At 37.0% G+C, this 25,800-nt stretch overlaps 1 protein-coding gene across 1 annotated transcript in view; it reads left to right on the top strand.

The window, feature by feature from the left end:
- The window catches only part of LOC108458635 (methylsterol monooxygenase 1-2-like), a 51,049-nt gene extending 26,105 nt beyond the window's left edge, over positions 1-24,944 (top strand). Inside the window, exons 3-5 of the mRNA XM_017758041.1 lie at positions 23,037-23,244; positions 24,098-24,245; positions 24,918-24,944. Coding sequence (XP_017613530.1) covers positions 23,037-23,244; positions 24,098-24,245; positions 24,918-24,944 — 383 coding nt within the window. The remainder of the gene's footprint in view (positions 1-23,036; positions 23,245-24,097; positions 24,246-24,917) is intronic.
- The last annotated feature ends 856 nt before the right edge of the window (positions 24,945-25,800 follow it).

Here is a 25,800-nt window from a genome sequence, read left to right as displayed (position 1 = left end):
GTAGTTTCTGCAGAGGGGGTTAGAGTGGATCCTCGTAAGGTTGAGGCTGTATTGGATTGGAAGCAGCCGAAGAGTGTGTCGGAGGTTTGCAGTTTTCTTGGTCTGGCAGGTTATTACCGACGTTTCGTAGAAGGGTTCTCGTTGATCGCAGCGCCGTTGACTAAGTTACTGCGTAAGGGAGTTCCCTTTGTTTGGAAGGATGCTCAACAGGAGAGCTTTGAAAAGCTCAAGACAGTCTCGACTCAGGCTCCAGTTCTGATACAAACTAAGTCTGGTAAGAATTTCATGGTTTACAGTAATGCGTCACATGTGGGTTTGGGTTGCGTCTTGATGCAGGATGGTAAAGTGGTCACGTATACATCTCGTCAGCCCAAGACTCACAAGGCTAATTATCTGATGCATGATTTTGAGTTGGCAGCGGTGGTTTTTGCTCTTAAGATATGGAGGCATTACTTGTACGGTGAAAAGTGTATCATCTACACTGATCACAAGAGCCTCAAGTATCTCCTCACTCAGAAGGAGTTAAATCTTAGACAGCATCGCTAGGTGGAGCTGCTTAAGGATTATGACTGCGTTATCGAGTACCATCCAGGTAAAGCCAATACGGTGGTGGATGCGTTAAGTCATAGGGTGATGATTGACTTGAGGGCGATGTTCACTCGACTGAGTCTTTTAAGATGATGGGAGTCTTCTGGCTGAGTTGCAGGTTAAACCGACGTGGTTGGATCAAATTAAGGATAAGCAATTAGGAGATAAGTCTCTTGAGTTGCGATTCTATCAAGTTGAGGCTGGAACAACCACTAATTTTAGGATTGACAGTGATGAGGTGTTGCGTTTCCGAGATAGGATCTGTGTACCTAATGGTAAGAATTTGAGGTTGTCGATTCTAAGGGAGGCACATAGTAGCCCTTACGCTATGCATCCTAGGGGCAACAAAATGTATAGGGATCTTCGAGAGTTGTATTGGTGGCCAGGGTTGAAACGTGAGGTGACAGACTTTGTTGCTCGTTGTTTGACTTGTCAGCAGGTTAAGGCTGAACATCAGTTACCTTTGGGTTTACTTCAGCTAGTAAGGATGCCAATGTGGAAATGAGAGTGAGTAACGATGGACTTCATTAGTGGGTTGCCTCTAACACACAATAAGAAGGATTCTGTGTAGGTCGTCATGGATTGACTGACCAAGTCTGCACATTTCATTCATGTTAGGAAGGACTTCTCCTTGCAAAAGTTGGCTAAGCTCTACATTTTCGAAATAATGAGGTTACATGGGGTTCTTGTATCGATCATCTCCAATAGGGATCCTCATTTTACGTCTCGGTTTTGGCAGAAACTTTATGAAGCTTTAGGTTCTCATATCAGTTTTCTTCCTAAGTACCCTAATGTCCTATTCCAAGATCTAGACAGGCTCCTCCTTGAAAGTTAAGTCCGATCGCAGTTCAATCTCGTTGACAGTAACAACATGTGACAGATCTGACCTATACCATCTCAGCATCAAGACATGAAATATGTTATGAATTCGTTCTAGTTTCGACGGTAACTCCAACTGATATGCAACAAGTCTAACCTTCTTTAGAATATGGTAAGGTCCAATGAACCTTGGGCTCAACTTACCCTTGCACCTAAATTAGAGAACCTTCTTTCAAGGCGATACTTTCAAAAACACTTGGTCACATAACAAAAACTCAATATCCTTTCTTTTCAAGTCTGCATAAGACTTCTGTCTATCGGAGGCTACTTTCAGACAATCACGAACCACTTTCACTGTGTTCTCAGTTTCAGAAACTAGTTTAGGACCTAATATCTGATGTTCACTTGATTCAGTCCAACATAACAGAGTACGACACCTACGGTCATATAAGGCCTTGTAGGGTGCCATCTGAATACTAGACTGTAAAATGTATTGTATGCAAACTCATCCAATGGCATGTACTCCTTCCAACTATCCCTGAAGTCTATCACACAACCTCAGATCATATCCTCTAAGATCTGAATAACTCTCTCTGACTATCCGTCAATCTGGGGGTGATATACAGTGCTGAAATTAAATCAAATGCCTAAGGCCTCATGAAGTTTCTTCCAGAATCAAGAAGTAAATCGTGGATCTTTGTCAGAGATGATCAAAACTGGAATCACGTTTAATCTCACAATTTCGGTGATATACAGTTGATAAACCATAAAAGTAACACATTTTAATCTCATACTTAGCATGTTTTTGGATGATTTATTATATAATTTAGTAAATTTGATGCTTCTAATCCTTTAATTCCATGTTTCTATACTTAAGTGAGCATAGGGGAACAAAAGGAGCGGAAAATGGGCCAGAAACGGACAAAACGGGCTGATTTAAAGATCCACACGGCCAAGACCATTTCCACATAGGCTAAGCACACACCCGTGTGAGCCACACGGGCTGGCCACACTCCTATGTGGCAGCCTGTGTCAATATCGCTCGTTTTCCAAACACACAAAAAAACTCAATTTTTAGGGTTTTTGAGCATTCTGAACTCTATAAATACATACTATAATAGGACCTAAATGGGGCATGCAGTGTAGAACGCAAAAATACTCGAAGAACACCGACGGACTCAACTCAGAAGCAAGATCTCCTTCAAGACTGATGATCTCCATTCAATTTCTTTAGAAGTTTTTGGGTTCCTTCATGTTTTGTTGTTTTCCTATTTTTGAGATGTTTTCCTTTCCATATATGAACTAAATTCCCTAAATACCTAAAGAAGATGAAACCTATGACAGATCTTATTATTTGATTTTTATGAATTTCATGATAAATATTTGTTCTTGATCTCAATTATGTTTACTTACCTTCATGTTTAATATTTTTAGGATATTAATTCATGATTGAAGTACTTATTCAGTAGAGCAAAAGTCCCTATTTAAGAGTAGATCTAGCATAATTGAGTGGAGTTGCATGCAATCCTAAAAATAAAATGACATAAATCTACCGGATTAGAGTCCAATCTAATAGGGTAATCTATAGATCGAGTTAATGCGACGATAGGGGTTTTAATTAGAAAGAGATTTCAATTAATCAACCTAGAGTCAGTCAATTTTATTCTCGAAAGAGATATTAATATAATTTAGGGATTTCTACGGATCAAGTCAAATGAATAAATCGTTTAATTCAGATTTAGAATAATAAGTGAAGTCTAGGTGAATTCTTTCCTGGGTATTGTCTCTCTCATAAGTTTTTCTTCGATTATTTTCTCAATTTGCTCTCTGTCGCTTAGTAATTAGTTTAGTTAAAATTAGATTTTAAAATAATTCCTTCAATTTATAGGCTAGATAATAAAAAGATAGTAATTAATAGTACTTTTAGTCCTCGTGAATACGATATTCCTGACTCATCGTAGCTATACTACCATTCGATAAGTGCACTTGCCTTTTTCATATTTTAGTTAGTTCGTGACGTCATCAACAGTTTACCTAACTTCTGTAAGGAGTAATCTATTCAGATAGGAAGGAAGTGAACCAATTTGATCAATCAATTAACGATAACCCAAATCGAATCTTTTTTAGTGGGGGTTAAAGGCAACCCAGTAACAAAATCCATTGTTATTCGCTCCTACTTCCACTAAAGAATTTTAACTGGTTGAAGCAACCCAGATGACAACTGATGTTCTACCTTAACCTTTTGACATGTTAGACAGTGGGACACAAAAACAACTACCTCTCTTTTCAGTCCAAGCCAGGAATAGAGTTCTTGGAGATCCCGGTATATTTTATTCCCACTAGGATGCATAGCATAGGGACTGTTATGTGCCTCCTGTAGGGAATGCCTTAATTCCTTATCATTGGGTACACAAATCCGCCCTTTAAAGCATAACACATTATCGTCATTCAAGCTAAAGTTAGAATTCTCATTTGAACCCACATATCGCAATCGCTGCATTAAGGTCTCATTGTTTACTTGTTTAGCTCGAATCTGCTCTACCCAACTCAGTCTAACTTGTGATTCTGCCAACAGTCCTCCATTCCGAACCAAACTCAAATGAGCGAACATTGCTCTCAAGTCAGTTATTGCTCTACGGCTAAGGGCGACAGCCACTATATTAGCCTTACCCAGATGGTATTCTATCGAGCAATCATAATCTTTTAGTAACTCAACCCATTGACGCTGCCACAGATTTAACTCTTTTTGGGTTAAAAAATATTTGAGACTCTTATGATCGATGTAAATAATACACCTTTCGCCATACAGATAATGTCTCAAGATCTTCAGAGCAAATACAAACACAACTACTTCAAGATCGTGCATAGGGTAGTTACCCTCGTGTGTCTTAAGCTACCGCAATAGGTAAGCAACCACCTTACTGTCCTGCATAAGTACACATCCTAACCCAACATGTGAAGCATCACTGCAAACCATAAACTCCCGACCTAATTTCGGTTGGACTAAAACAGGAGCCTATGTTAGGACAGACTTAAGCATATCAAAACTAGACTGTTGTGCCTCAGACCACACGAATGGGGCATTCTTACATAATAGCTACGAAGCTCAGACACATTTTTTGGTTGTTTCTACTCAACAACTGTTTTGATTTTCTTGGGATCAACTCGGATCAGATCTCCTCTGCCGTCACTATACGACCCAAAAAGGAGACTTCCTGCAACCAAAACTCACACCTACTGAACTTGGCATACAACTATTTTTCTCACAGTATATAAAGTACAATACGGAGATGACCATCGTGCTTAGTTTCAATTTTAGAGTAGATCAAGATATCATCAATGAAAACCGCTGCATATTAATCTAAATACAGCTGAAACACCCAATTCATTAAGTCCATAAATGCCGCTGGGGCATTTGTTAACCTGAAAGGCATTACTAAGAACTTGTTATGTTTGTAACGAGTCCTAAAAGAAGTTTTGCACACATCAGTCTCTTTGACTTTGAGCTGATGGTAACCAGAGCGTGGGTCAATCTTGGAAAAGATAGACGCTCCTTGAAACTAGTTGAACAAGTCGCCAATCTTCGGTAACGGTACTTTTTCTTGATTGTCAACTTGTTCAATTGTCTATAATCAATTCACATTCTCATCGACCTGTCTTTCTTCTTAACAAACAATACCAGTGCCCCCACGGAGACACACTCGGTTGAATGAATCCTCTATTAAGGAGTTCCTGAAGTTGCGCTTTTAATTCGGTCAGTTCTTTCGGTACTATGCGATAAGGCACAATGGATACTAGAGCGGTACCTGGTTACAGGTCAATTCCAAAATCCACTTTTCTTTTCAGTGGTAGTCTGGGCAATTCCTCGAGAAAGACGTCTGGGAATTCCCTCACAAATACAGATATCCCCTACTGAAAGCTTTTCAAAAGTAGAATTGGATACGTAAACAAGGTATATCTCGTACCCTTTTTGAACTAACTTATCTACTACAAGAGCAAAGATTACATTAGAGAGGTAATCTCAATGCTCACCAACCATAACCACCTCGTCATTCTCATTTGGTTTCAGAGTAACCCTCTTGGTTACACAGTCTAGACTGACCCAATACTCAACAAGTTAATCCAATCCCAAAATCAAGTCAAACTCATTAAAAGGCAATTCCATTAAATCAGCTGAAAATGCCATGCCCTGAAGTTTAAAAGGTACCCATCTGTATACTCTATCAACTTGGATTGATTGTCCCAATTGACTAATCATAGAAAACTCTCTAGCAGTATACTCAGCAGTTAAACCCATATTTACAGAAACAACACTAGGTATATACGAGTAAGTAGAGCCAATACCAATGAAAGCATAATACTGAACAGAATGAATAAAGAAGTTACCTGTAATGACATCAGCATCATCGCTCTCCTCGCGAAATCTCGTCACATAAACCAGTGTCGGCTGTAGCGACGTAAAAAAATTTAGTTTCGCTTGGTCGCTAATTATGGCGATTTATTAAATATTTGAAAACCAACTTTTAATTTTATTAGCAAAGGGAGTCGCCACAGATCCTTTTTTATAGGTGTGATCGGACACCTAATAAAATTATTTTAAAACAAAAGGAAGGCCAAAATTAGGTCTACGTGAAAGTTCAGAGAGAAAATTGGGGTTCAGAGTCGATTCTGCGAGGAAGGTATTAGCACCCTCGCGACGCCCAAAATTGGTATCTCATAAACATTTGTTGACTTGATTTTCAAAAATACGAGTTCAATATAATATTTAATCGTGATCCGATTGAAAAATGAGAATTTTAGTTTTGATTTTTTTTAGAAAGGTTGTCCGTTTTTTAACACAAGCATTTAATTTCACCCAACATAGCGATGAAATCGATGGCTTAATATTAAATCGGTACATTGCCTTATTTTGAAATTAATTAAAACATGAGAAAAATATTCCTAAAGTGAGAAATTAAAAATAGATAAAGGGCCTTAAAAAAATGATATCATTAATGAAAAATATTAACATGGAATACTAGAATATTAGAATAACAATAATAATGATATTTACAAAATAAAAACAAATCATGTACTAATAATAAAATAGGAAAAATGATATATTTGGTAATAATAATATAAAATAATAATATGTACATAAAAATACATATATATATATGCATATACTAAAAGTATGTAATAATAATAATAATAATATCTACAATAAAAGAAAATATTAGGAAGCATTACATAAAAATATATACATAAAAATTTACAACAATAATATAAAATAATGATATGTGCAAAAATATATATATACATATGTACATAAAATATACACTAATATAATAATAGTTATAATAATACTAGCAATAGTAATAATTTGTAATAATAATATATACACAATATGGTATTTAAAATATATATATATCGTATATAATAGTATTTAAGAATATATACATAAGAAATATATAACTAATGGCATTAAAAATATATACATAATATATATAAAATACCTAAAAAGCAGAAGGGGAAAGAAGAGAGAAGGGGGGAAAGGAAATCCGGCCAAGGGGCGGTCACCGGTCGATCGTTGGTCGTCGCCGTCGTCGACCACCATACCCGGCCACATACGATGGGTAAAAAGGTAAAATTTTTAACAATATATGTATATATAAAGAAAGAAAAAAACAACACAAAAAAAAAGAAAAAAAGATTCGAAAGAAGAGGAAAAAAGGAAAAGATGCAACCTTTTTATTGATGTTTCTTTTGTGTTCAAAATTTGAAGGGATTTTTGTGTTTTTTTTCAATCTTTGTAAATCCCCTTACATGATTTTGAATGGCTTTTATAGCCATCTTTTACATGATTTTCTATTATTTCTTTTTCTATTTTGTAGGTGGTGGTGGTAGACAATGGATATCAAAATGGGAGGAAAAATGGGGCAAGTGGGAAAGTGGTGGGTGGCTAAGGTTTCTTGGTTTTTTGGGGGTTAGGTTTTCTTTTTTTTTTTGGGGTTAGGTTTTTTGGGGGCTTAATGGGCTTTTGAATTGGGTTTAATATTTGGGTTTTGTAATGGGTTTGGGTAGATGTAAATGGGTCATGGGTTAAGGGTTTTAGTGGGTTTAGAGGTTTGGTTGGGTTTTGATATAATCGGGCCGGGCAATTTGGGCTTCTAGTTGCCCTCTTTGCTCATTGTCGTTACAGCGATAATAAAGCAAAGACTTTCAAGGAAGACCAAATTTGCCGGTCTTGCTAGGCCTTGACTTGCTTTGGAACTCTTCTTGTTTAGTTAGTCCTTTTCAGTCCACCGCATCTTGTAGCTTTGGTTCACTCCTTGCATCTTGTGATATCGCCTTGTAGCTTCAATTTATTCGATGTAACTTCAAGGATATGAAATGTATGGCTCGATCTACTTACTGTAACTTCGAAAGGTGAGATCTACAATTTCAATCTACTCTTCTATCGCTTCGGTGAGATAAGGTTTGTGGTCTTTTCTTCTGCGACTCGGAAAGGCAAGATCGATACCTCGATCAACTCCTTTGCAACTTTAAGGAGCAGAATCGGCGTCTTCAATTAGCTTCAATCTTTATTCTCTACTCGGCATGTGATCCTGAGCTCAACTCATTTTTCGCAATATGAATTGACTCTCTAAAAGCAGACATTAAAAGCGAAATTGAAAATAGCTCAAGACGTGAGCCAAGGCTCAACTCACCTCTCATAATATGAGTTGATTTTTGAAACTTAACTTGAAAAGCGATTTTGAAAATACCTCGATATGTATTTGAAGGTTCAACTCACCTCTCACAATATGAATTGATTTTTGAAAAGCGAAATTAAAAGACTCAACTCAACTCTCACAGAAATTAAAAAGCTCAACTCACCTCTCGCAATATGAGTTAAATTTTTTTTGAGAAAAAAATTGAAAATAGCTCAAGACGTGAGCTAAGGCTCAACTCACTTCGCAATATGAGTTGATTTTGAAAGCAGAATCTGAAAAAGCAGATTTTGAAAATACCTCGACATGTGACGAGGCTCAACTCACATCTCGCAATGTGAGTTGATTTTTTGAAAAATATAAATTGAAAAAATACCTCGGTGTGTGATTTGAAGCTCAACTCACCTCTCGCTTAATATGAGTTGATTTTTTGAAAGACGAAATTGAAAATAGCTCAGTAGCGTGAGCCAAGGCTCAACTCACCTCTCATAATATGAGTTGATTTTTTTTTGAAAGGCGAAATTGAAAAGCGGAAATTGAAAATACCTCGGCGTGTGACACGAGGCTCAACTCGCCTCTCACGAGTCTGAGTTGATTTTTTGACAAGAAATTGAAATTACCTCGGCGTGTCACGAGGCTCAACTCACCTCTCGCAATATGAGTTGATTTTTTTGAAAAACAGAAATTGAAAATACCTCAGCATGTCTTGAGGCTCAACTCATTTCTCACAATATGAGTTGATTTTTTTTTTGAAAAACAGAAATTGAAAATACCTCAGCATGTCTTGAGGCTCAACTAATTTCTCGCAATATGAGTTGAATTTTGAAAACAGAAATTGAAATTACCTCAGCGTGTCTTGAGGCTCAACTCATTTTGAGCAGAAATTGAAATTACCTCAACGTGTCTTGAGGCTCAACTCATTTCTCACAATATGAGTTGAATTTTGAAAAGCAATTGAAATTACCTCAACGTGTCTTGAGGCTCAACTCATTTCTCATAATATGAGTTGAATTTTTTTTGAAAGACAGAAATTGAAAATACCTCGGCATGTGAACCGAGGCTCAACTCACCTCTCATAATATGAGCTGATTTTGAAAAGTAGAAATTAAAAGGTTCAACCCACCTCTCGCAATATAAGTTGATTCTTGAACAACATAAATTGAAAACAGAAATTGAAAATACCTTAGCGTGACCTGAGGCTCAACTCACCTCTCGCAATATGAGCTGATTTTGAAAAAGTAGAAATTAAAAGGTTCAACCCACTTCTCGTAATATGAGTTGATTCTTGAACAACGTAAATTGAAAACAGAAATTGAAAATACCTCAGCGTGACCTGAGGCTCAACTCACCTCTCGCAATATGAGTTGATTTTTTTTGAAAGACAGAAATTGAAAAACGGAAATTGAAAATACCTCGGCGTGTGACCTGAGGCTCAACTCACCTCTCGCAATATGAGTTGATTTTTTTGAAAGACAGAAATTGAAAATAGCTCAGCGCGTGAGCCAAGGCTCAACTCACCTCTCGCAATATGAGCTGATTTTGAAAAAGTAGAAACTAAAAGGTTCAACCCACCTCTCGCAATATGAGTTGATTCTTGACAAACAGAAATTGAGATTACCTCATCGTGTCCTGAGGCTCAACTCACCTCTTGCAATATGAGTTGAAATTAAAACACAAAAATTGAAAATACCTCAACGTGCCCCGAGGCTCAACTCACCTCTAGCAATATGAGTTGATTTTGAAAAACAAAAATTAAAAGGCTTAACTCACCTCTCGCAATATGAGTCAATTTAAAACTAAAAATACCTCAGCATGCCCCGAGGCTCAACTCACTTCTCGCAATATGAGTTGATTTTGAAAACAACAATTAAAAATACCTCAACGTGTCTTGAGGCTCAACTCATCTCTCGCAATATGAGTTGATTTTCCTTGACAAGCATGAATTAAAAACATCAAAATACCAAAACCTATCCTTTGGTAGAATTCGAGTGTCTTTTCTTTTGATTCAGTGCGACTCTCATTCAAGATTTATTGCTCTGTTGGAGTACCTGTATATGCCATGTATGATGTTATCATGATATGCACATGTTTGTCTTAAATGCTTTTATGCCTACATGATTATGCAGTGCTCCTTAAGCATGTTTGTCGTATGTCCATTTAGCCACGATTGTTGAGGATCTGTGTTCATTGCTTTGATTCTCGACTTTCTCTTCAGGCCTTATACCTGTCTTCAAGCTTCACGAGTAATCAACGTTTCTCAGATATCACTCTTCTGCCCCGATTGAACTTTGTTCTTACTTTGAGACTCTTGTGCTTATCAAATTTTCATCCAGGTAATGCTTAACATTTCTTTTGTTTAGAGTATGTCATTTCACCATTTATCATGTAAATAAACACATAATGAGATGCATGAAAAAGGTCAGATAGGGACAAAAATGATATTTCATATTCATCTATTTCAAATGTGGCAAACAAAGCAAGTTAAACAATGAAAGTAAAAAATGTCAAAAAGAAAGAAAGGATCGTATTCAATGGATACAAATGCTCTAGATATTCAACACATGAACTCTTCCTCGTTCCTCAATCAAAAATCTTTTCGAGCGCGGCTTCTTGCGTAGAAGATTTCGAGCTTTTAGAAATGCTTCAAATACTGTAGCCTCACTGCTTGACCTATCGTTCGACCGCCAGGTTTGTTTCATTAGGATGCCCTCTCGGGTTTTCATCCTAATCTTTTTGTACCAATCAAGACGCTCTTTTCGGGTTTTCGCCTTGATCTCTTTTTTTTTTTTTTAAGATGCCCTTTTCGGGTTTTCATCTTAAGCATAATATTTCTTCACAGCATCTGAGTTCACTGGATTCGACAACTCTTTCCCATCCATCTCGGTAAGGATCAAAGCTCCTCCACGAGAATGCCTTCTTTCTGACGCACGGTCCTTCCCAATTTGGTGCCCATTTCCTCGTAGATCTTTTTGTATTGGGAGAATTTTTCTCAAAGCACGAGTTCTCCTTCATGGAATTCTCTTGGTCATACCTTCTTGTCATGGGTGCGATAATTCTTTTTGGTACATCTGCCGTGACAAATTGCCACGAGGCGCTTTTCTTTAATGAGGTTCACTGATCATATCGAGCTTGTACCCATTCTCGCTTCTTCTAACCGATTCCATTAAGACTCGTAGAAAGGATCTCAACCTCGATAGGTAGCACAGCTTCCATTCCATAAACCAGAGAGAAAGGAGTTGCTCCAGTAGATGTTCGTACAGATGTACGATATGCAAACAAAGCAAATGGAAGCTTATCATGCCAAGCTTTAAACGTCTCAGTCATTTTCCCAATGATCCTCTTAATATTTTTATTGGTTGCTTCAACAGCCCCGTTCATCTTTGGGCGATAGGGCGAGGAGTTATGATGCTTTATTTGGAATTGCTCGCATACTTCCTTCATCATCTTGTTATTCAGATTCATGGCGTTATATGAAATGATTCTTTCAGGCAAACCATATCGACAAATGATTTCCTTCTTCAAAAACCTGCAAACTGCAGTCTTGGTCACATTGGCAAACGAAGTGGCTTCTATCCATTTTGTGAAGTAATCAATGACCACAAAAATGAATCGATGTCCATTAGAAGCTTTCGGGAAATTGGCCCTATGACATCCATGCCCCACATAGAAAAAGGCCACGGAGAAGTCATGACATGAAGCGGTGAAGGGGCTACATGAATTTTATCGCTGTAGATTTGACATTTGTGGCATTTTTTGGCAAAATTGATGCAGTCACTTTCCATTGTCAGCCAATAATAACCGAGTCTCATGATCTTTCTGGCCATATTGAAACCATTGGCATGCGTTCCATAAATTCCCTCATGGACCTCTTCAAGTATTTTTCGGCTTCAACATCATCCACATCTCAAAAGCATCGATCCTTTCCTCTTTTATCTGGATATCCCCATCAAGAACAAATCCATTGCCATTCTTCTAGTTGTTTTTTATCGTTCTCATTCGCATTCGGGATACCTTTGATTCTTGATATATTCTAAGATATCATGGAACCAAGGCCGTCGTCTACTTCTTTCTCAATGCTACAACAGTGTCTGGGGACCTCGTATATGCTCATTTTGAGGGCATTATTTACCTTCTCTACTTGCTTTGAACATTGAAGCCAAAGTGGCCAGGGCATCAGCCAATTGGTTTTCTTCTCGCGGGAAGTAATGAGAAGTTATTTCTTTGAATTCTTTGATCAATTTAGCTACTAAATCACTGTACTTAATCAATTTCGAGTCTCACACTTCCCAATCTCTACGGATTTGGTAAATCACCAAGGCTGAGTCTCCGTATACCTCTAAAGTTTTGACGTTTCGTTTAATAGCTGCACGAAGTCCCATGATACATGCCTCATATTTCGCTATGTTATTAGTATAGAAGAAGTTCAACCTGGCAGTGAGTGGGTAATGGTTCCCTTCTGGTGATACTAAGACTGCTCCAACCCCGTGCCCCAATGCGTTTGATGCACCATCAAAGCTCATCTTCCATGACTTCTCTTTTGGTGACTCGCATTCTTTTTCTGTAATGCACATCAAATCTTCGTCCGGGAATTCAAATATCAATGGCTCATATTCATCCATTGTTCGGGTCGCCAAAAAGTCAGCTATTATGCTTCCTTTTATTGACTTTTGACTCACATAGACGATGTCGTACTCTGATAGTAAGATCTGCCACCGTGCCATTCTTCCTGAGAGTGTAGGTGATTCCATCATGTACTTTATTGGATCTAGCTTTGAAATTAACCATGTCGTATGATACAACATGTATTGCCTGAGTCTCCGAGCTACCCAAACCAGAGCGCAACAATATTTTTCAATGGATGAATACTTTGCCTCATATTGGTGAACTTTTCTTGAGGTAGTAGATCGCCTTTTCTTTCTTTCCTGACTCATCATATTGCCCCAGTACGCAACCCATTGAATTTTCGAACACTGTCAGATACAAAATTAATGGTCTTCCCGGAGTTGGCAATACTAGTACTGGAGGACTAGACAAATACTGTTTTATCTTGTTAAAAGACACTTGGCACTCCTCGTTCTATTCTCCGGGATTATGTTTTCGAAGGAGTCGAAAGATTGGGTCGCATTGGTCGATAAGTTGAGCGATAAATCGGGCGATGTAGTTTAATCTCCTAAAATCCTCGACTTCCTTTTGCGTCTTGCGGAGGTGGTAACTCTTGAATGGCTTTTATTTTATCTGGATCAACTTCAATGCCTCTCTCACGACAATGAAACCAAGCAATTTACGAGGTAGCTCAAACATACATTTGGCTTTGATTGAGCTTTAGTTGGAACTTTCTCGATCGTCAAACAACTTCTTGAGTTCACTACATGCTCTTCTTCCCCTCGGGATTTAGCAATCATATCGTCGACATAGACCTCTATTTCTTTATGCATCATATCATGGAATAACGTCACCATAGCCCTCTGATATGTTGCCCCTGCATTCTTTAACCCAAAAGGCATCACCTTGTAGCAGAATGTTCCCCACATCGTTATGAAGGTAGTTTTCTCCATATCTTCCGGGGCCATTTTGATCTGATTGTACCCCGAGAATCCATCCATGAAGGAAAATAATGAATGTTTTGCCGTGTTATCCACCAACATATCAATGTGTGGTAAGGGAAAATTATCTTTAGGACTTGCTCGATTCAGGTCACGATAATCCACGCACATTCGTACTTTGCTATCTTTCTTTGGTACCGGGCTATGTTAGCCACCCATTCTGGATATTTGGAGGCTTGTAGGAAGCCAGCATCAAATTGCTTCTTGACTTCCTCTTTTATCTTCAACAACATCTCAGGCCTCATCCGTCTTAGCTTTTGTTGAATAGGCTTGCATTCTGGCTTTAATGGGAGCTTATGGACCGCTACATCTTCATCCAATCCTGGCATGTCTTGATATGACCATACGAATACATCTTTGTATTCGCGGAGCAAAGCAATCAAATTATGCCTGGTGCCCCCTAAAATAGAAGTCCCAATCTTCACTTCTTGCCTCCTTTCTTCAGTTCCCAGATTTATTGTTTCAACAGATTCTTGATAAGGCAAAATCTGTTTATCCTCTTGTTCCACTATTCTTAGCAAATCAGGAGACGAGACATAGTCTTCAGCGTTTTCTTCGGCTTTGAATTCTCCTAAACAAACAACCTTCTCAAAATCGATTTGGGACTCAGAACGGGTTTGTTCATCTGCGACATCCGAGCACCGAAAGTTGAATGGAAAAGGAACTATAGAGGGGCATCCAAGTATTGAAACCAGCAAACGAAATGTTATGGCATGGGATGAGGCAAATGTAAGGATTGGCTATGACATGAGAAAATGATTATGAAATTAGTGATAATGTGGAAGATTATGACGAAATGCATTTTCATTAATATTCATTTGAAATATAAAGAGCGAATGCAGGCTCTTACAAAAGAATTCTATTATATCTAAGGACATAACAGAATGTTAACGTTTGAGCATTACTCTGAAAACTTATAAACTACAAGAAGATCATCGGCAGTCCAATTGTTCAACTTGAAACCCAGGGGACAAGGGTGTATCCTTGAGACGTCTTTACTTGTGTTAGCTTCTTTGTCAATGACATTTATACTGACATTCTGAAGACCCCTTTCAATTAATAACAGTGTGCTTTGTATATTATCCTGTCCGGGGTATATCATTCCCACAGATGTAAATGTTTTTGACAAAGGAGGGTATGTTATGGCTCCCATTCTACTTCTCGGCCCAAAGTTCTCGCAATCCTTCTCTCCTGATCTTTTTCCCACTGTTTTCTTCTTTGACACATGTCCGGCTAGAACCCCAAACCGTATCGGGCCTTGTGGTTCACTGGCTTTAGAGCCCTGACTATTTCTTGCAAATATCTCCCTAAACCTTTTCTCGCTCGAGCTCCCCTTCCTACAGTCAGTTTGACAACCATCCTGGTATTTCTTGACAATTTTGGCGCGAGAATTCTGTTTCCCTCAGCGACGAATGTGGCATTGACAAATTCAAGAGATCGGAAGGAACATTTCATAGCGTCTTTACTCACTTAAATATATGGTGCGTCGGCAAAAATAGATGCTACAATGTCTTCTTCTCCCTCGACAGTGACCAAACAGCCATCCATGATAAATTTCACCTTTTGATAGAGTGATGATGGGACTGCTCCAGTAGAATGGATCCAAGGTCTTCCCAAGAGAAAATTGTATGATGGTGTAATGTCCATGACTTGAAACTCAAATCGTATATGTAGGGACCCACTTCTAGAGGGATCTCGATTTTTCCCATAACTTCTCGTCTTGTTCCATCGAATGCCCTTCTGTAGAATGGCAGGGCTTTAGATAGGACAAATCCATCGGCATCCTGGAAAGTGTGGCCAAAGGCATGACATTGAGTGCCGATCCATTATCGATGAGCATGTTCGGTATTATATAGCCCTTACAACGAGTTGTGATATGCAATGCTTTCACTGAGCCTCTACCATTGGGCGGTATTTCATTATCACTAAAAGAAATGAAATTATCCGCATTCAAGTTGTTCATCCATCTATCCAGTTTTTCAACGGATACATTGTTTGCCACATAAGCTTGATTTAACACTTTCAGCAGAGCGTTCCGGTGTGGTTCTGAATTCAACAGCAGAGATAATACCGAGATTCACGCTAGTTGCTTACTCAATTATTCTACCACATTGTACTCACTTTGCTTGATAAATTTTAAGAATTCCTATGCTTCCTCCTCGTCCACAGGATTTTTAGCTTCTTGTTCAGGCGCAGTTTCATGCTCATCATCGGTCACGTGCATCGGTGCTTTTCCTTTCTGTTTCAAGTCACTGTTCTTCTTTATCTCATTGAATAACATCTTCCACTCGAGTGAAATGACCTACTTCCCGGCGCTTCCGGTCATGGCTTTGGGTTTTCATCTTGGTGTGACAATATTAACGTCATATTTCCATGGTATGCGCTTTATTGTCCTTGTAAGGGAAAGGAGCGGTACTTGATTATCATTTTGGTTTCATCAGCTCTTTCGTCGCATCGTAATAAATTACTAACAGGTCGATCAGCGCTATAAAGGAGACCTGATGACTGGCTATCAGAGGTGCATACTTCTCTTTCATTAGTCTCTTCCCTTTTGTTAAGGACCTTAATCTCCTTATTATCCACCCGGTCTTGAAGCAACCTTTTAAATTCCTCACACGACTGAATGTCGTGTCCCACAATTCCATGGAAATTGCAAAAACTTTGACCTTCTTCTCCGAGAATTCTATCGGGGTGACAAAGTAATCCTTTCTTACCCAGTACCTCCCAAATTTTCTGTAGAGGCGTCCTTATTTCTGAAACACATCTTCTGACTTTCCATTCGTCCACTTTCCCCACTATGCTCACATCCCTTTCAGTATGGTTAGGGAATGGGTTCCCGATTGCATTCTTGGCACTATCGAATCATAGGATACCGCATCAATGAGTCCTTGAACTCTTCTCTTAAAGGCTAAGCGGTTTTTAGTGGAATGTCCTGGTTTCCGTATGGTATGCACAACTAGCGAATTGTATGTTTTAACCTCAACGAATGAGTATGGAATATGCAATGAATGAATGAATGCATAAATGAATGCATGAATGTCAAATGGTATTAGTCATGAAAGAAATGCAAGAAATTGGTGTTAATTTCAAGATAGCCCTATTTAGGCATTTCCTTAATCAAAAGAGTCTATTACACAACGTTTGGTTACTCGTGTAATTGACTCCTCCATCGAAAACCCTTTTGGCAACCAATCTCTAATCAACACCTTCCTAACAAGATGTCTATGATGCATGATGAAAAATAGAAATCTGGACAAACAACCTTGGTTAGCACAACACATATGATCGAGAGAAAAATTGTGGAAAATCTAACAAATTATGCTACTTGGTCAATGGACTCGATTCCCTTGCATAGAAAGCGAAAGTGCAAAAGGTAAGAGGCGTTCCTCCGTGCACTTATTTTGGTGACTACTAAGCAGACGGAGGTTGACATGGCTCTAGTTGGATGGCTCGTATGGTTCACTATATGCGGTTTTGGTTCTAGATGGGTACTCAATAAATGCACTGCATCATCTACTAAGATTAGTCTGAGCCTCGGTCATGGCCCATCATAGGCTTACGAGATCAATTCGAGGATTACATTTACTTATGCCTATGCGGAGGGACAAGTTAACTCACGAAAGCATAAGTCATATGTAACCCGAAAGTATTCACTAGCCTATACGGAGGGACGAGTTAACTCACGAAGGCATAGCGTTTACTTTCACTTAAGCAGACGAGCCGGGTAGAGAGCTTATGTTATGCAAAATGTAAGTGCACGGTGTGTGGGAGAAACTTGCAATCCTTCCATTTATTTTAAAACTACAAAACTAAAACGAAAGATAAAACAAATTAAGAGATACGTATGTATGATTTTTTCGAAAACAAAATTTAAGGATCATGATTAAATATTAATTTGAACACGGAAATTTGAAAATTTTGACAACACGCGTTTAATTCAACTCGACTCTCAAAAATAGAGGTCCCTAGTAGAGTCGCCAGCTGTAGCGACGTAAAAAAAATTTAGTTTCGCTTGGTCGCTAATTGTGGCGATTTATTAAACATTTGAACACCAACTTTTGATTTTATTAGCAAAGGGAGTCGCCACCGATCCTTTTTTATAGGTGTGACCGGACACCTAATAAAATTATTTTAAAACAAAAAGAAGGCCAAATTTAGGTCTACGTGAAAGTTCAGAGAAAAATTGGGGTTCGGAGTCGATTCTGTGAGGAAGGTATTAGCACCCTTACGACGCCCAAAATTAGTATCTCATAAACATTTGTTGACTTGATTTTCAAAAATACGAGTTCAATATAATATTTAATCGTGATCCTATTGAAAAATGAGAATTTTAGTTTTCGATTTTTTTTAGAAAGGGTATCCGTTTTTAACACAAGTAATTTAATTTCACCCAACATAGCGATGAAATCGATGGCTTAATATTAAATCGGTACATTGCCTTATTTTTGAAATTAATTAAAACATGAGAAAAATATTCCTAAAGTGAGAAATTAAAAATAGATAAAGGACTTAAAAAAATAATATCATTAATGAAAAATATTAACATGGAATACTAGAATATTAGAATAACAATAATAATGATATTTACAAAATAAAAACAAATCATGTACTAATAATAAAATAGGAAAAATGATATATTTGGTAATAATAATATAAAATAATAATATGTACATAAAAATACATATATATATATATGCATATAATAAAAGTATGTAATAATAATAATAATAATAATATCTACAATAAAAGAAAATATTAGGAAGCGTACATAAAAATATATACATAAAAATTTACAACAATAATATAAAATAATGATATGTGCAAAATATATTTATATACATATGTACATAAAATATACACTAATATAATAATAGTTATAATAATACTAGCAATAGTAATAATTTGTAATAATAATATATACACAATATGGTATTTAAAATATATATATATATATATATGTATATAATAGTATTTAAGAATATATACATAAGAAATATATAACTAATGGTATTAAAAATATATACATAATATATATAAAATACCTAAAAAAGAAGGGGAAAGAAGAGAAGGGAGGGGAAAGGAAATCCGGCCAAGGGGGCCGGTCACGGTCGATCGTCGGTCATGCCGTCGTCGACCACCGCCATGACCACACCACCAGTGGCGAAAAAGGTAAAAAATTTTAACAATATATGTATATATAAAGAAAGAAAAAACGACACAAAAAGATTGAAAGAAGAGGAGAAAAGAAAAGATGCAACCTTTTTATTGATGTTTCTTTTGTGTTCAAAATTTGAAGGATTTTTGTGTTTTTTTCAATCTTTTAAAATCCCCTTACATGATTTTGAATGGCTTTTATAGCCATCTTTTACATGATTTTCTATTATTTCTTTTTCTATTTTGTAGGTGGTGGTGGTAGACAATGGATATCAAAAATGGGAGGAAAAATGGGGCAAGTAGGAAAGTGGCTAGGTGGCTAGGATTTCTTGGTTTTTTTGGGGGTTAGGTTTTTTTTTTTTTTTTTGGGGTTAGGTTTTTTAGGGGGCTTAATGGGCTTTTGAATTGGGTTTAATATTTGGGTTTTGTAATGGGTTTGGGTAGATGTAAATGGGTCATGGGTTAAGGGTTTTAGTGGGTTTAGAGGTTTGGTTGGGTTTTGATATAATCGGGCCCCGGCAATTTGGGCTTCTACATCGGCTAACGAGCCTCGGCCTGACCTACACCTCTACCCGATACTCTCTGTCCTCTCCTTAACCCATTGCCACCCTTACCAGTACCATGACCTTTGAATGGTTGCTGAATCTCTCTTGGAGTTTGAACAGAATTAGGAGCTGGAGTTTGTGCCGCAACTGGCACTGAATTAGGTCGATGGGGGCAATCCCTAACTCGATGCTCCATTAAACCACAATGGAGGCACGCTCTTAATTTCCTCCAGCACTCGCCTGGGTGGCGCTTCCCACGATCATTACACTGTTGAATCTTAGTCACTACAGCTGATGCCTTGGCCCTCAAGGGCCTATCAAACCTCGCATGCTTCTTAGGGCGCTGAACAGAACCAAAGGGACTCGAATCCTTTTTAACCTTATTCTGATCCTTCTCACAGTCTCACCACTCGGGCTCAATGCGCTTCACGTCTTTCACTATCTTAGCCTTGTCTACTAGAACCGCAAAAACTCGCTCCCTCTGAGGAGCTATCAGGACCCACAGATCGTATCTCAGTCATTCCTCAAATCTCACACTCTTGTCATAATCAGACACTACCAGAGTTCGTGCATACCTACTCAGTTGTAGAACTCAGCCTCATACTCAACCACAAACCGATTGCCCTAAACAAGGCTTATAAACTCACATTGGTGAGCCTCAACATAACTCGCCCCCGCATATTTATCCTGAAAGGTGTTCTTGAAATAGTCCTAGTTCACTTGTTTAGGCTGAACACCTTGCTCAATCATCCTGGAGTAGGGACACAACACCCCTCAATTTTTGAGTACGAATACAGTCAAGGTCTGTCATAATACGCCCGAGCATAATACGCTCGGTAGCCTCGAGCCAATATTCAGCCACAGTAAGAGCGACTCTTATAATGCCCCTGAATAATTCAGCCCTATTCGACCGGAGTCTTTCAATAACCGAGCCTCAACCACCTAATCTCGAATGGGTCCCAGCGACCCTCTTTAGTGCCTGAATCATGGCCTGAGATAGTGCACCATCCCTAGCCGTCGGAGTTTGAGAATTCATCTCAATAGTAGGAGTACCAATAGTCTGGCTAGTCTTGAGGTTGGGCATGCTACCCATGGAGGATGACTCGACTCAAGCTCTTCATCGGCGTCCTCAACACCCCCGCATACCACGTCCACAACTACTGCACGAACTCACTCTGGCAATTCTAGTTACAATATCAGAGTACACAGATCAGTTCAGTCATCCAGTAGGATGATTTCACCAGTTCGCATCAAACAATTTACCTATAACAGTTCAATAGTTATGATCTTTATAATATAACAGAATTACTTACAGGGACAGAGTCAGAGGCTCGGTCATTCACTAAATTTTTAGTGTTTCTCTTATTAGTTTTGATACTAATTATCACTAAGCTACTTTTCTCACACTTTATGAACCCAAATACAGTCCGAGTGTTAAAAAAACTTGGCTCTAATACTACTAAATGTAACACCCTAAACCCGGCCTAGATGTCTAGACCAAGTTGGAAAGTTACATTATCCGTACTAAAATTCATACTATTATAGCACTGTCAAATTGAACCATTCGTCACATAGTATTCATTACAACCATAATTTAATACATATAACCTTCATAAATTCCATAATATCATAAAAAACATATCATTGATAATAATGCTTAAAAGGAAATATAGAAGTTTCACTAGCTTCCGAGACACTAAGCCGATCGAGACTGGGTACCACCTAAAATTTAATCAATAAATGGGTGAGTTGTAAACTCAGTGTGAAAAAGGAATGTAATTCAACAATGGTTACTTATAAAAAAAATTCCAGTTCAGATATTCGGTTTAACATAGAAGCATGTTCAAAATTCAAATATAGAGCAGAGGTGGTACATACCATCTTCAATCATCCGAACACACCATTATGGACATTTGATTCCCATCCATCCCTGTACACCTCTAGAGTGTTTAATGACAATTTCACAGAAACGTAACTTAGCTGCTAGATTAATATGAGACAAGCGCCAGAAGTAGAGTAATACTTATTGTGGCATAGCCACGATTTCAGTACAAACTCCTTTCCTTCTCACAGCCTCCTACCACATGCTAATGCAGATTACAATTACCCGTATCATATGTTAAGACATTCTAATACATTATACAATTAACTAAGATAGTTCCAAAACAGAGTAGATATCACAGTGCACATATAATATTGTTACTTACAACTCAATCCCAATGTATCAGACAGTTTTCATATAATCAATTTTGATTACTCTTCTATTAAAGAAACCAATATCAATGTTAAGTAACATTTTCAGCCTCAAAAGACAATTTTTGGCCTAATTATCAATCACACAGCCGGGTCAAACGCCCGTGTGCCCTGGCTGTATGGTTTTCAAGTAACAACAGTGAGTTATACGGTCTGGACACACGCTCGTTTCCTTGCCCGTATTATTCACACGGTCTGGGTACACACCCATGTCCCTGCCCATGTGGCTTTTATAGCCCAACAATGAGTTACACGGCCTGGGCACATGCCCATGTCCCTGGCCGTGTGGTCTCAATCAACAAACAGTGAGTTACACGGCCCAGACACACGCCCGTGTCTGTTGCCCTTGTGAACCCTGAACCAATATGGCCACACACACCCGTGTACCCACCTGTGTGACCCTAAATTGAAAAACAGTGAGTTACAAGGCCGATCACATGACTTGCCACACGCCCGTGTGGCTTATACGATCTAGTCATACGCTCGTCTGCCTAGCCGTGTGGCGTTGATAGCCACAATTTTTGACGACCGAAACTTGCAAAACTTAGCTTTTCGATATGCACCTAGAAATATTTCAAAGTGACAACAACCCAAAAGATCCTCGAAGCCTAAAACAAGCATTCAGTAACACAATTTAGCCAATTAATCAAAAAAACTTCCTCATTACTCACTTAATACCTACATCGAAAGTTTCGACACGAAAACTTCAAATATCCCAAACTTATCGAAACTTCAGCAACAATCACAAAGATTTTTGTGTTGCTATCCCTTGTTGTTAATAACCCTGCTTGCTAAGTAAATACACACTCATTTGGAAAAGATTCTCGAAACTCAAAAAAAATCCTCTGTCCCAAATAATTTACAAAATGAAAGAAAATTCGTGGAGATGCTCACATTGACTGTTACTTACCGATAGCCTTCTGACTACTGACTAAGAATAGAACTTCCATTAATCCCGTATCCCCTCACCACTTCCAATTAACAACAAAAAATATAAAAACGAAAAGAAGAAGAACAAAAATAAAAATGGGAAGAAAGAAGAAGAAACTATAGTTAAAATTAATTCCTTAACTTCCAAGCAGATTTCTGACATATAACAAAAATATTTTCCTAACACATACAATGTTATTCGAACTCGAAACTAGACAGAATACAAACAGATACTTAACCAGTGAACTAGCAGGCTCATTCTTGTCACAATTTCACACTGAATCGAACTTAAGCAGGTAACGCATGCTTATGGGTTGATTTCAAAAACTAATAAAACTTTTAATGATTTGATTCGAACATCAAGCCTCAAACTCAATCGCAGAACACAGAACCACAGATATAAAAATTTAACTACTATAGAATCTCAAAATTAAATTCTTAAAATTTTGAAGCGCTACAATGGGGTTACGAGAAAATTAATTACATTCATCATGAATATAATGCCCCAATAGGGTTTGCAACACCTTATACCCATTGGGTTGAAATCTTAATTTTGGGGATCCTAACATTCCTTGGTCTAGCTAAGGTTCCATGCCATATGATCACATTATGGCTATGGTCATCTCTATGCCAAGTTAAAGCCATCGAGACCCACAGAGGGTCAGTAACTCTGCTCTCCTTTCTAATTTCACCTAACATTTAGATTTTAAGTTTGTCTTCATACTCCGAAACATTCAAATGGGGTCCTAAAAGTATCACCATTTTATCAAGGGTAAATTATCTCGTTAGTCACCCTAATTATGAATTGTTTTTATTTTTGTCACATTAAAATTTTTTTTTGTTAATTTGGTCAACCCAAAATAAAAATTGATCAAATTAGACACTTTACCATTAAATGGTAACAGAAGACTTCTGGAGTATTTTCACGTTAATCACTCTAAAATTAGGACAAACTACTCGTCAGTCACTCTAAATAAGGATCGTTTCTATTTTGGTCACCCTAATTTTTTTGAACAAATGAATTATTAGTCTTCCATTAGCATTTAACGATGGATTGACAAATTTGATCAAATGATTCCTATTTAGAGTGATTAAGAGTCTAGCTTATCCTTTCTTTTAATATATAATTTAATAAAACTCACACATCCACATACGCAAATTACTACACAAGTTAAACCTACAGATCAATCTCATGTCTTGGGGATGAGGTGAATAGCCTTGGCCAATGGGCCAATTGCTAGGGTTCAAATGTTAGCTTGAATATGATGTAGTATATATTTAGAATGTTACAATTTGATTTATGTCTTAAATATGTTCCGCATCATATATGAACGGATATTTAATGCCTAAATTGATTGTTAGGCTAACTCAAGGACATGATTGATATAATAATGATACTTTGAAGATTCAATTAGAATATTTTGAGGTTTAAGACCAATTTAAAGATGTCTAGTGCCTTTTATCCCTTTTAGTATTATGTACCAATCATGGATATTCTTTGATCTATATGTAGGTATAATTTTCCTTGGAATTCCACCAAATTGATACCATTTTATGGAGGGCTAGCGTATCATGATTTTCATCACTTTGCTGGGAGACAATGCCAAAGCAATTTTGCCTCTATTTTTACATATTGTGATTATCTATATGGAATAGACAAGGTAAGATGAGTTGTTAAACTACTCAATAAACAACATTTGATGTCTGAAAAAAATTGCAAAAAGAAAAATTATAACTTTTAGATTTTTTTCTATTTTTTGATTTTTCTTCTTTAAATTTGTAAGAATGTATTGCAGGGATATCATCATCACAAACAAGTTGTTAAAAGGTATTTTTCGCAAACATTGTTAAAGGATTGTGTTGATAATGTAAAAGTATTATTCTATTTGAATGTTAATAAAGAGCAATGTATGCACATGATTTTATCTTTAGCAAGGAAGAAAGTTAATATATGCCTCTTAATACCTAAATAGACGAAATCCATGGCCTCTGTAAATATAGAAGGTTCATGACACTTTGAATCCAAAAACTTTATTAATATTAAGGGTTCATGCTATTCTCATAAAATGAATGATGTAAAGGTATAATCTTCTTAACTCTCTACAAAATAAAGGACAAAATCTCAAAGATGCATTATTCTTTAAAAGTATTCAAAAGGAACTAAAGCATAGCCAAAGCATAAGTAAAGAAGGCCTTGCCCCTAGTTAAACATAAAATTATTTTTTAAACACCTCTTAATGAATTGAAAAAAAATTTGAACTCTCTAAAAAATAATATTCCAATTTAAGCCTTTTTGGTCCCTCTAAAAGTTGCCTTTTTTTTTTCTTATGTAGCTTGAGGAGCAAGTGAAGAAGCACTAAGAGAGATCTCCAAGGAAGTATCGCAAAAATAAATCATCTATCTTGATTTACACGGTTAGTTCTTTGGTTACTGGGCCCAAAAACTAAAAAAATTGGGTTGTTAAAAATAAAAATACTAAGGTGTTATTAGTAAACTTAAAAATTAAATGCTGAAAAAATAAATCTTTAAAAATTAAGTATTGTAAACTTAATTTAAATTATAATATATGTTTGATATATTGCTTAAAATTAAGTACGTAATATAATTAGATTATTTAATAAATATAAATTTTAAATTGTGAAAATTTTATTCTATATTTTATTTTAGTTTTAAAACATCCCACCTTATTCTAAATAAAATCAAAATTTAAATTTAAAGTATTTATAAGATAATATAGTATTTGTAACACCCCGAATTTTGTGTTTTGAAGTTTTGAGGTTTGTGGTTAGAATCAGCGAGAAGGTTGCGTTGTTATGTTTAGTTGCACATTTTAGTGTCAGAATGGGTTTTTTGGTTTGGTGGTTGAGTGTGTGTTAATTCACCTCTGGGTTTTAGGTTCGAGTCTTTATATACGCTTTTTGAGTGAATTTTCTTTTTAGTTTTTTTTTCTAATTATTTTATTCTATTTAGTTTTAGTTTATTATTTTATTTTTATTTTAATTATTTTAATTCTTCAAGGCACGTTCCTTTTTTTTTATTTCTTTTATTTCCTTTCTTTTCTTTTCCGTTTGGCTTTTCTTTTTGCTTCTTTTCTTAAACTTTCAAAAACGGTGGTGTGTGATTTCGGAAGAGTCGTTTCCTTGTCGCCAAGTCAGTGTTAGGATGTCGTAGATAGCAAAATAGGTATGGGTTTAGAACCTTTTCAATTTTATTTGC

The sequence above is a fragment of the Gossypium arboreum genome, chromosome 12 (assembly GCF_025698485.1).
Source record: "Gossypium arboreum isolate Shixiya-1 chromosome 12, ASM2569848v2, whole genome shotgun sequence".
Lineage (NCBI taxonomy): Eukaryota > Viridiplantae > Streptophyta > Magnoliopsida > Malvales > Malvaceae > Gossypium > Gossypium arboreum.
The sequence above is the reverse complement of the archived record's forward strand: the minus strand, read 5'-3'. Positions and strand labels throughout refer to the sequence as shown.